Source organism: Tursiops truncatus, chromosome X, assembly GCF_011762595.2.
Source record: "Tursiops truncatus isolate mTurTru1 chromosome X, mTurTru1.mat.Y, whole genome shotgun sequence".
Classification (NCBI taxonomy): Eukaryota; Metazoa; Chordata; class Mammalia; order Artiodactyla; family Delphinidae; genus Tursiops; species Tursiops truncatus.
Window position 1 is genome coordinate 12,860,157 of NC_047055.1, and position 13,245 is coordinate 12,873,401.

Here is a 13,245-nt window from a genome sequence, read left to right on the forward strand (position 1 = left end):
AATCGTCAACATTGGTCTAGGACTCTTGAGAGAAAGGTGCACAGGCTATTTTCAAAAGATGTGTGTGGCAAGCACTACGTTTTAAAAATGTACTGTTTTATTTTTATTCCTGGTGTAGGAGGGAGTAGACAGCTGGTAGGGGGAAGACGCCCACTGGTTTCATCCAGTGAGTGGTGTGTGATTGTGAGGAGAGCCGGGGTGTAAGTTTCACGCAATCAAACCTTCAAATGGAGAAATGAAGGCCTCCTGGGCACCAGCCAGCTGCCCACTTACAACTATTTAGGAAAAAAAAATGAAATAAATAAACCTCTCAAGTTCATTGTTTTTATTCCTATAACCTTTGCTCCCAGAGACTAAAAGACAACCTATCTCAACCCAATCTTAGAAAATGTTCTTTAAGAAATACTACTGTGGGAACGTAAGACTCCTTTTTTTTCAAGGCCTGGAACTCTTTTTTTGTGCTTGCGTCGGAAATAATACAGATAATTTAGGTGAAGGAGTTGGACTAGTGTCTTTTCTAAGATTCTAGGAATCTCTCCCCAGCTGATAGATCATATCTGTGTCTGAATTTCAGCAGTTGTCTAAGGGAGCAGTTTAAAACCTTGGCTGGTTGAAAATAAAGCTATTTAATATGTAGACCAATTCCTGGAACTGGATCTTTACAGAAGCATCAAGATTTCCCACCTCCAACACTATACAAACCATGGAATTGTCTTCCATTTTCTCCGGGGTGTTTAAAAATATGTAGCTATAGTCCCCGTTGTATGACTGCAACCATGAATCAAGAATACTGAAAGGGGGCTTCCCTGGTGGCGCAGTGGTTGAGAGTCCGCCTGCCGATGCGGGGGACACGGGTTCGTGCCCCGGTCCGGGAAGATCCCACATGCCGCGGAGCGGCTGGGCCCGTGAGCCATGGCCGCTGAGCCTGCGCTTCCGGAGCCTGTGCTCCGCAACGGGAGAGGCCACAACAGTGAGAGGCCCGCGTACCGCAAAAAAAAAAAAAAAATACTGAAAGGTAGAAGAGGCCCTATCTATCTGGAGTGTTTTATATATATATATATATATATATATGAATATTCCTACTAAGCACACATTACTTTTGGAAGACCAGACAGTCCTGCTGGAAACATTGAAAAGCTATGGAATTCGAAATCCTAACCTTGTTTTCACATTCTTTTTGGATGCAGCTCTGTTTAACCTCATCCCTGTGGGTCTTCGAGTGGTGGCTATTCAAGGAGTTCAGACCAAGCTGTATTTGGCAATGAACAGCGAGGGATACCTGTACACCTCGGTAAGCCTGTCACTGTGTTCATGTTTTGATTCTAGTTTTCACCTGATACGAAGTGAAATAGGCCGCATATGTGTTATCATTGCAGATTTGTGTGTTTTGAGGAAGAGTGGTCTGGATGGAAATATCTTTGAAAAGACATTAATTTCCAGTGAAAATTATATCTATTACTAATTAATCATCTGAAGCTAGCATTTTGGGTATAAAATTCAAAGATTCACTCCACGTATTTGCATGCATTGGCATATGGGTTGGGTAGCATATGATGTAGTGGTCTGTCTTGCTGTAGTGCTTTGCAGCTGTGGGAAGCAAAGCCATTTCTATAACTCAGTTCAACATATATTTATCCATGTTTACTCCTAAAGAAATTAATGAAACCTCATCCTCAAATCAACTCTAGGACATAAAGAACAGTTTTAGAAGTGTTTCTGTATCTTATATTCAGTTCAGTTAGGTCACATTTGCTGTCTCTACTTTAAATTCTGTTTTTCCATCAAGCACAGTTCAATCTCTCCTTGCAAATTCCTGCTTGCCTTTTCTTAAAAGTTTATAATGTACAGAGTACAAAATGAAACTTTTTCCAAGAAATGTATAAACAATGTAGGCAACAGTTCAGCTAGGAACCTGGGGCCACATTAAACTTTTAAAATTTTTACACTTAAACATAGGCAGAAATGGTACAGTACCAGGGTTAGGATTTTATTCTTAGCAGTAGAGCTAGATACAGAGTACAGGAGACCACTTAATATATGAATATTTTTTAATCTTTGTTTTGAACTTCATATATTCTAAGAAAAGGATAAGATGTTAAAAGTGGAGAAAATTGCTTCTCAAACTTCCTTCTAGATAGCCTTGAAGTAGGCTATTACCATGACTAGAGAAATCTATTCCTCAAACTGCAAAAGTGGTTACCTTTAAACACTCTTGCCCTGGCCTGTTCCTTAAATTTATTTCAAAGCCAGGTACGTAGAAAGACTCTCAGACCTGGTGAAACCATGTCATAACTCTGTTTTCAGAGACCAAGATGGGAAAGAGGGGCGGGAGAAGAGTGAGACCAAAGGGCCTATTCATTTGGTAAACTGGGTAGTGCATTTCAGATTCCACAATGAAAGACTGGAAGCGTAATCTTCAAATCCTGATCACGATCAGCATTCCTATCAGGCCATTTCAACTGTCTTGTTGTTTAATAAATGCAGGGGTTTTATTCTTTTTTACAAATGCCAGATTTGAGTTTATTGCAAACTTCATGACATCTGTCACTTTATTAATACATGGCCATTATTATAAACGATAGGAAAGGGGATTTGTCTTTCAGATTTGTGCATTAAGACAATTTAGTAACAAAGGATTTTAATTAACCTCATTTAGATCAACAGACTACCTCATCAGGACCAGATGCAAAGGTAGGTTTTTCATAAAATAAATGACTGCTTTCTGCAACTACTATGCAGGTATGGGAAGGAAATGGAATATACAGGGCATACTTTTGAGAAGGTAAATACCGGATGGCGTAGGAAATCATTACTGGTAAAGCATCCAGAATTTCACTGAGCTGTGTGGTCACCATTGCGGTGCCCTGATGAGAAAGGTTATTTTTTAAAAATCTGGCAACAGTAAATTTTTTAAAACAGTTTGCAAATAATATGTAAGTTAAAATGAGAAAATGGCATGTAAGTTAGGCAGTATGTCACGTGCTCCCACTCAAGAAAATTAGGGCATGCAGTATTACATGTAGGGAATTGATGTCAAAAACTCATAGCCTACCATTCAAGTTGACCATTATTCTAGCAGATGGTAAATGTCAACGTGAGCTCATTTCTAAGGAAGGCTTTCCAGGGGAATCAGCATTGTAGATGGATGGGCTGCCTTTCTTTGGTGGGCAGGCCAATATACAGCAAAATGTGGACCACTTTGTATGCATTTCCTATTAAGGAAGGGAAACCTTAAGTAAGTGTTTCCTATTAAGGAAAAGAAACGAGGTTTTCTTTAAGGAGGAGAGATGTCTGATTGATAATCCTAGAGTTCATAGAGGAAGAAATACCCAAATTAGTCTGCTCCAGGAAAGAATCAGAATCTTCTCCAGGATAAATTACCCAGTTCTTCTCATTACTTCTTACTGATTGTGGTTTGGGGTCCCATCACCACGTTGATCACTATCCTCAGTGGGTACTCCATTTATTATCATCTTTTTAAAAATATCGGGCTTCCCTGGTGGCGCAGTGGTTGAGAGTCCGCCTGCCGATGCAGGGGACGCGGGTTCGTGCCCCGGTCCGGGAGGATCCCACGTGCCGCGGAGCGGCTGGGCCCGTGAGCCATGGCCGCTGAGCCCGCGCGTCCGGAGCCTGTGCTCCGCAACGGGCGAGGCCACAACAGTGAGAGGCCCGCATACCACAAAAAAAATAAATAAAAGTAAAAAAAAATGAAAATATAGTACTCAGACTCTCTCAGGATATTGTCTGTCTTAGTGACTTCAACAACACAAGACCAAAAAGCTAAATGAAATATCCTGCTTCATCAGGAAGCGAGGGTCACCAAAGGGAAAGCTTCCCTTACATAAAACCGTGGCACTTCTGCTACTGAAATACTGTATGCAGTTTTGTTAACAAAGAGAAAATAAGATTGGACAAAGACCTCAGGGAGGAAGCAAAAATAAGAAAAGGAAGTAGAGGCTACTGATATGGGCAAGTAGAAAAATCTGTTAGGAGGTTATTGACAATTATCTTGGTGAGGGCTGACTAAGGGCTGCCTTAGAACATTTTCAGTGGCAATGGCTGAATGGAGAGGGATTTGCGAGGCATTTCAGAGGTAGAATCGTGAGGATTTGGTGGCTGACTGGATTTGGAGGGAGAGTAGGAACACCATGTATGGTTGAACATGTATAGTTGCCATTTACTGCACAGATGGAAATAACGTATCCTCAGGTAGACATTTTTTAAAATCTGCACAGCAGTGGTTATTAGGGTCCCGGAGGGAGAGTGAGAATTTTACCTTTGGCAGTTGAGTTGATGGTGAGCTATTAACCAAGATGGAGAATAAAGGAAAAACTACAGATTGGGGGGAAAAAAATAGATACCTGAGTACAGCTTGACATAGATGTTTGAAAATATGAACCTAGAGCTTGAGGAAGAGATGTGAGCTAGAGATAAAATGCGGGAGTTACCACATGTAGGTGGTGGTTGATGCCACGAGAAGAGTTGAGGAATACATAGCGTAAGGAGAAAAGAGGGTCTGTCGAATAATATTAGGCAGTACTAGCATGGAAGCGGCCAGCAGCAAAAGAACGAATTGTGGCAGATATCATAGCATTGCAAAAACCAAGTGGGGAGAGAGTTTTCAGAAGAGTCAACAATCTCAGAAGCTTCGGAGAAAACAAGTAAAACAAGAACTAGGAATACACCGTATGAAGGTCTTCAGCAGTCTTGGCAAGAGCACTGTCTGTGGAGTAGTGGGGACAGAAGCCAGACTGCAGTGACTTGAGGAATGAATGGGAAGAGAGGAGGTAGAGGCAGTAGGTGTAGACTTTCTAAGGGAAAGGGAGACATGGGTGAGTATTTAGAGGAGGACATGGGATTGAAGAAGGCTTTGAGGGTTCTTTGGTTTAAACTCTTGAATATATTTGTTAGCTGAAGGGCAAGAGCTAGTACCGAGGGAGGAGCTAAAGACATAGGAGATGGGACCCTTTGTGGAGTAGGGTCCCAAAGGAGTCAGAGAGAGTGATGGAACTGAGTAGAAGTGAGCGGATTAGATTCACCTTGAAGAGATGCTGTTTCTACAACAGGAGGCAAAGAGATGAGGACAGATGCGGACGTAGGTGTACTAAGTCTGCAGGTGATGGACAAGGAAGTTGAAGAATTTTTAGCCAGATGACCTGTATTTTCCCACTGAAACAGGAAAGAGAGTCATGTGCCAAAAATCAGGCATAGGGAGGACATAGGTGACGGTTTGGAACAGCTGTTTTAGGAAAGGGGAGGGGAAACAGTCTAATGACCAGGGCTGGATAGACTGTGACCCATGGGCCAAATCCAGCCTACCACCTCTTTTTGTAAATACGGTTTTATTGGGACACAGTTACACCCATTCAAAAGTCTATGGCTGCCATTGCGATACAAGAGCAGAGTTGAATAGTTGCAACAAGAGCCCTTGTGGCCCACAAAGCATAAATTACTTACTATCTTGTCCTTTACCAAAAAAAGTTTCTTGACCCCCCTAGTCAGATGATAGTTCACAAAGCTTAGTTACCTATTAGAATCACCTGAGGACCTTTAAGAACATTCCATTCTCTGTGCTAAACACGAACCAATAATATCAAAATATCTGAGGGTGGAGTCTGTGCAGTAGTATTTTCCAAAGCTCCCCAGATGATTCTAATGTGTAGCCTGGGTTGAAAACCACTGATAGACAACTAAGAAAAATGATTGCTGAATAGCACTGAGAACTGCCCCCCACCCCCGCAGTGAAGTCAGAAACCATGAGTTTGTAGGCACTTTTGTCCTATATCTGAAATTTCTGAAGCTGACCTTCTTTTTCTGTTCTTGTAAACGAATTGCCTTTACATTTCTAAAGGCTTGTTTCTTGAGATGAAAGAAAATGCTGATCCTTCGGAGAGATTCCTTATTCTAGTTCCTTTTCTTTTTTTCTATCTTCTTTTGCATTTCTGCTTCTACATCCCTCGATTTCTTTTATTTTTTTCTCCTCGATTTCTTTTAAATTCAGTTTTACACTTTTACCATTTCTTACCCCCTTTGGTCATTAAATAAAGAAACAATACCTCCACATTGTAATTGCTCCAGAGATAGCAATTTGCTTTCCATGATTAATCTCAGGATTCTTGCACCCTTCCCCCTCCCTTTTTTCCTTGTTGCCATGGGGGACAGACTTGATGTAGGCTCAAGTGGCAGTGAGAAACCATCTGTGGCACAGAGACTCATAATTAGCCATTATTTCATAACATATTTACTTTTGTCCATGATATAACTAAGTCTTTCTAGAACTGTAAGGAAATTATTACTCATTGTGTATAGAGAACTTTGTTCATACCTTTGGTTTTCCTTTACTAAGAATAATGAGTTGGACACAAGCTTTTGAGAGTTCCTGAAAACTTAATAGTATAAAGCCATTTGTAATACGTATTTCAAAACTGCTTGAAATAAAGGAACATTCGCTATAGGAAAACAAGAGTCTTAAATGTAAAAATGTTATTAATGTCCTAGTAACTATCTTAATAGAGGAGTAATAACAGATATTAGAAACAAGATAATAAAGATTCAAAGCTGAGCCCAAAGCATTTTCTTCTGCTTTTGGAATATTCCAGAACTTGGCAGCAGCATTTTTCCCTGCCTAATTATTTCCTGTTCTTCAACACTAGTTTTCCATTTCCAGAGTACACTGTGCTGCTTGGGTTGTTGTTGGGATAGCTAACGTGTGTAGACAAGTAGAAATCCTTTGACAAGTAAACCTTTTCCATTCAGATATTTCTAGAGAGGGCTTTTAGGAGTGATTTCACTGCTGTGTTTTATGGTCCTGGGACTATCACAGCAAACTAGATGCAAGACCAGGAAGCGGGTCTCTCTGAGAGTCCGCCTGATGCCATGGGAATGAGGCAGTGTGTGTTACTGATCCCAGGGCCCCAGGCAGACTTTGAATCTGAACTAAGGGGGTATATTTTCCTTCTCTATTGAATTATTTTTACTTAGCTTAAACTTAGCAAGTTTCTTCTCCCCTCACAGATGTTAATTTTGATGATCCATTCAAGATGTTGACTGATTTTCCACTGTGTCGTTCTTGCTTTTTAAAATTTATTTTATTTTATTGTACCTAGTAAACAATCCATTGGGAGACACTTTGAGTAAATACCTGCTCCGAAGAACCCAGCTTTTAACATTATATTTTCAGGTATCCCAAATCTCTTTAGAAAAATAAGATCATTAGTCAGTAAATTGAGAAATGACCATTGTTTTTTTAGATAGGCCATATAAGTTTACTGATAGCTAAATTGAAGTAGAGAAAATTTAACACATTTTTCCCCAAATGAACAAGTGTCATAGAAAATAGGATCCAACAGCAAGGATTTCCTGGGTTCACCATTCTAGTCACTGGGCTTCCATACCGTTATTTAATGGAAAGTTAGTTTAAATCGTCCAGGTGAATTAAAATCGGTTCTGATACATGTTTTGATTTCATACTATGTGTGGGGTCTTGGTTTATGTTAACATGCCTCAGATGTTCAGGACATTTCGCTGTCAACTGCGACCTTACTCATTTGCAGGTTTCTTTAGTTCCTCTGATTTTAGTGTATGACAGTTTAAGATCTAATTTTCAGTGATACAGCTTCACAGCTCAAGACCATATTGTAGTTCAGAAAGGATGTTAAAATTGAGATGAATTCATCGATCATTTCAGAGTGATGAATGTTCTCCCAGCAAACATTTGTAGCATGTAAAATGTTTGAGTTGTGTCAAATCTGTGTATCAGCAAGTTCGTATAATTTAACTTCTGGGGTTATTATCACAGAGACTTATAAATTCAGTCAGAATTAAATGCAAGGGCACTGGTTTAAACATTACAGCTCTTTAAGGAGGTGGGATTGCCCTAATTATAAAAGGAAATATATTTAAAATGAGCGCTATCATATCCAATATAGAAGAAAATGATCGTTATGGGTTTTGCATATAGCCAGTAGCCATCGTATATATCACCCCCCTGCAAAACGAGTAGACACAAATAAATTCTAACTTCTAACTACAGCATTAGCTTATTTGTATATTTCAGTTAATTCACAAATTGTTGAATTTGATTTGTTTAATATAAAATTTTAAAAATGTTGACTCTGAAAACTTAGATTCCCAATTTTGGTACCTACATCTAGAAAACTTTTTCATTTTCAGTGGCTATGGGGTTAAACAATTTTGATGGGCATTTTCAGTTCAGACTAATGGATTGTAAGTGTAATTGTACACATACACCCCTATTTCTGAGTGGTATCACTAAAAATGGAAAATGTAGACACGGAATTATTTTACAGGAAGAAAAGCAGAGAAAACAAGCAGATTTTATTTGCTAATGAATGGCTCTGCTAAGCTCAAGCAGACAAGCTTTATGTTTTAAAGAGGCTTTTGTAGTTATTGTGTTGGTGCTATTGAATTAGAGGTCATTACAATTATTGTATTGAAAAATATACCAAACTTTCTGTATTCGTCTTAGATATTCCTTCAGAATACCAGTGAATCAGCATAATTTTCAAACCCAAAATAGATTTCCCAAGTCACAGATTATTTCACATGTTTAGTTCTCTTTGCAGTTAATGGAAGTTTCATTCAAATGTGAAAGAAAATCTAGCTTGACATTATTTGAATGTGAAATTAGATGACTCTGGTTGGTTGTGCCTTCAAAGTCAAGGGCCTTCTCTTTATGGTCTCTGTAAAAAAAAATAATAATAATGACCAAACTGAGAAATTATTCCGGGTGAAGATCTTAGTTTCTTAGATGGAAAAAATGACCGATGATGATACTTCCTCAGAAATCAAGGAGACAATAGTAGTCATGGCTAAATAGAGTAAGATTGGCTCTGTATTGCGTTTTTGAGGCCAAGTTGAAAAAATAATCCAAATGAAAGGTCATGGGGTACATATTTAAAAGAGTGTCTCATGGCTTTAACTCAGAAGCTAAATTCATAGTTGTAGGAAAAAAGCCAGTCTGTTGGAGCTAAAGAATAAAATAATTGGCAAGAATAACAGAGAAGAATGTTAGCCAATAAAACCAGATATAAGGAGATAATGCACACACGTACACGTATATGCACACGCATTCAACACACATACACGAAAGACAAATGGAAGAAACCAATCTTATGCTCATTGCTCTGTTGCTATTACGGGATGAGTTATTTTGGAATTCCTAAAATAATTCTGTTTTAAATACATACCCTGCACTGAACGTGTAATACCTTTAGACATTGCTCTGGCAACATATTCTGTAATGCTTGATAGCTTTATAAAACAGAGCAAATAAGACTTTTTAGCTGTATTTCATTTAATCATTCAGTGAATCTCATGTCTTGGTGCAGACATTGTTTTTAGTCCCTGCCTTCTTGTTTGTATAATTTTAATCCACCATGTGATAGAAAAACACAGAGCCCATCAAGACCCTTTTTCTTGCTATCCTTTTTCTTCCGTGAAAGTTAAATATTTTAAAATAGTTTACCTACCAAATCCTATGCTCACTAAGTAATAACTGGTTTTATTTTTCTCCACCCCCTTCTTAGACATAGAGCAATAGCCAGCAAAAATTATCTTTTAAATAAATATTCATTAAAATAATTAATAAAGATGTGTATAATAAAAAGTAAAGAAAAATCACATTATTTCTGTCAAGGCTTTTGAATATTTAAAATATGTGAAAGGGCCCAATTATAACTTTTCATGCATTCTCTCAAGTGTTAACGTTTCAAGATTACATAAGAAAGTGAATTACTGAGACACGAGAAAAAAAATGAAGGCAATAGCACTGGTTTCAATGGTTACACCGCTTAAAGGGAATTGTGACTTCTGAACAGGGAAACTTTAAATGAAAGCATTTCTCTGATCATTGTAATAGCTGTAACCAAGGTTAATAACTGGCAAGCCCCCGACTAATATATTTAATATGTTTTGCCCAGGCTGAATGTGTATCAGATACTAACTGCTTTTGACATTCCTGGAAGTGAAAGTACTGGAAAAGCCTCAATTCATTTCTTGGAAAGATTTTGCATATAGCCAGTAGCCATGATATATAACATCCCCTTCCATAAGAGCCTCAGATGTAGGCGCTATAGGAATTCTGGCTCAGCATAAAACAGGAGTAGCCAAAATGAGAGATGATGTCCATTTTTACCTGAGAAAAAATTATTATAGAGATTTGGAAAAGTCAAATGTAAATAACTGCCCCAAGGTGTTAGAATGTAGACTGTGATAATACAGAGAATGAAAAATGCTTAACAGAGGGAGGGTGTGAATCATCCCATAATAGTCTCATAATTGACAAAGAGACACTAGAAAACGACAGTGATAGCTTTCAGAAGTGAGATGCCAACAGGTAAAACTCCACTGTATATAGCAAATAGTATAACAAAAAATCCTGTGCCTAACAAATCCATTGCTATAATCTGGTCACAAAATCAGCAAGGCTACAACAACAAAAATGTTTGGTTGTTGGTCTGATTAAAGAATTCTCCAAAATATTGTATACGGTATTCCCTGGTTCCTGCCCACACCATAACAATGATTTCCTGTAATACAAGTGTTAACACTTTGCAGACCCTTTGCGCTGAAGAAGTTAGAGGCAGAGCCTCAGGGAGATGTGAAGCTGAGTGTTTCTATACTGTATCATAACCTTTATTTATTTATTTTTATTTTTAAATTTTATTTTATATTATAGTTGATTTACAATGTTGTGTTATCATAACCTTTCAAGTAAAGATTTCCTGAAAACTCCCTCCATTCTTCCAGTCTCAGAAAGCCCAGTCACACATCTGGACCTGAAATGGTCCAGGAGCTTCATCAACCAATCAGTGACCAGATATCTGTGGAACATCCACAAGGTACTAGGCAGCCCAATGATCACATTGATCTCTACTGACAATGGCTGGAGTTTACATTGCACATGGGATTCGTCCTAAGTTCAGAGCCCTAACTGTTAACAGTTGATCTACCGGACGGATCAGCATAAACTGTTTCTCCCCAACTTCCACAGCCTGGCAATGCTATTTTTAGTCTAGAACTCACTGTAAGAAAATCCGTATAGGGAAACAATTCGAACGTCCTTGGGGATGGGGGTGAGTAGGGGGGCATCATTATGGAAATTTACCAGTTGTATTGAATATATATTGGGTGATTGACACCATAGTGTTCAGCAGATCACATTAAGACCACGTTTATATGTCCTAGCAAGGTAAACTTGAATGCAGTGGGAAAATGGTTTTCAGTTATATCAAGAAAAGATATAAGTTGAAGTGCTTTAGAAGTTTTATAGATGTGCAACTCTTTAAAAAAAATCTCCCACCTGGGTAACAGATGGATTACAGTGGATTCAACCAACCAAAGCTTCAAGGTATATCAGAGTCAAACTCACGTGTTTGGACAATGACATGGGGACATCTTCCCCTCCATTTTTCTGGAATGTCATGCTGCAGTAGTAGGTAGGCATAGCGAAGAGAAACAATACTGACCCATAGATAGAGATGCGCCTTCTTGGAGTTACAATATGCAAGATATATTAACATCTGATCTTTGGGGGAATACCAAGTGCTCATTTATCCAGAATGGAATTCATTTCCTACCAGTGATTTTCATCACTGTTGAGGAAATGGAGCGAGGTTTTGACGCTCCCATCTCCTCTTGCTCTGAGATCCCTGTTACTCAGGGACCATTTCTCTCTGATTAGATGGCTGGTTAGAGAGGCGTTTAACACTAGAGACAGCAAGTGGATAAAAAGCACATTTATTAAAGCTGTTTATTATATTTTCATTCTTAATATCCTTACCAGCAAGGGAAGCCACCTAGCCAGCTGACTTTGTTTCTTTGTACTTCTCTATTCCCAAAGAGAATTATTTGCTCAGACAAAAAAAGTTCTGCTTCCAGTAGGGCTGCCCATAAATCAAAGCATTATTTATGTCACAGGGGTATTTGAATCTCACAATTCTTAAACTTCACGTAAGATAATAGGCTCAGGAAACACATTAAGTGCCCGTGTCTCTGATCTAGGCAGGAGACTTTATTCAAACCAATAACTAACCTGGAGAAAAGAGATCGACAGAACCGCGATGGGTGGTTTTGCTCAGTACTTTTCTTTGCTCTGGACCTTGGCCTGATTTCTGTCCACACTGAGGGCACGCAGAGCAGCGTTTTATTTTACATGATTTGGAAGCTTTTTCGGTGTGCCTTCTCTCCAGATTCTGACGGGGGCCTTTTTCCACTCCGTAATTCATCCTTTTATTTGCCAATCCTCAACGGCAGCTGCCTTGAACCTCTCAAGCCTTGGCGAGACTGGTGGATTTCAGCATCAAGGTGAGGGTGGGGGGCGTTTTGTTTTGTTTGTTTGTCTTTCAACATCTATAACACATTCCCTGCCCCCTCTCCGTGTCCTCAAGTCCATTCTATTTCCATGGTTCCTGCTGTCGGAGAGGTAAGGGCTCTGGTCTCCTAGCTTGCTCCTTTGTGTGGACACAGAGAGGCAGTTTGGCAACCAGCTGGCTGGATGGTAGTGTTGTTCTTGTAACTGTGTACCGCCCAAACATCCAAAGGATGCAAGCAAACTGGTGAGGAGTAATAACAGTAAAGAAATAGAAGAATTCCAGATGTTTTTGAAACAATTCTGGTCTAGGTTTGTTTCAGAACTTTCCTTCTGACAGCCGGGGACACCTCAGTCTTGTTAGTTTCAGGGACCCAAAATGAAAGAGGAAACACTCTTTCTTCCACAAGGTTATTAGTACTCTCTGACATTCTGAGTAGGCTGTAAGGGCGGTGCTCCAACCTCAGGGGTCAACAGTGTGGGAGCACCTGGCCCAGGCACCGTAATCCCTGTTCCCACCGTAGTGGTAAAGATCTGCCGTAATATGGCAGAAATTCAATGAGTCAGTAGAGGAGATTGTACGATGGCAGATCTTTTCAAATAAGTTTACCATCATTGCTTTTTTTTTTGCCCATTTGTGCGAATATTCATACAGGTAGCTCTGCAAACAGGTTTTAGATTGTTCGATCACATACCTAAAGCTCAGGCTCTCCTGTTAATTTACTTAGAATTTTCTGTCAGAATATTTGACAAAGTGGTTTTTTTTTAAATGGCAAATATAGAAGCATTTATACAATAGTCTTTTTATATGGTCGATCTTCCTTTTGGGAGAGGGAAGTACTTGGCATTTTTGTCAGGATAATTGTGAGCTGCCTGAGTTTAAAAATTGGAACCATAATGAGATTTGATCGGTG

At 39.1% G+C, this 13,245-nt stretch overlaps 1 protein-coding gene across 5 annotated transcripts in view; it reads left to right on the forward strand.

Annotated features, from left to right (window-relative positions):
- The window catches only part of FGF13 (fibroblast growth factor 13), a 525,768-nt gene that overhangs the window by 465,348 nt on the left and 47,175 nt on the right, over nucleotides 1-13,245 (forward strand). For all 5 annotated transcript variants that reach the window (XM_033849510.2, XM_073799664.1, XM_073799666.1 and 2 more), the window contains one exon: nucleotides 1,188-1,291. In XM_033849510.2, coding sequence (XP_033705401.1) covers nucleotides 1,188-1,291 — 104 coding nt within the window. The remainder of the gene's footprint in view (nucleotides 1-1,187; nucleotides 1,292-13,245) is intronic.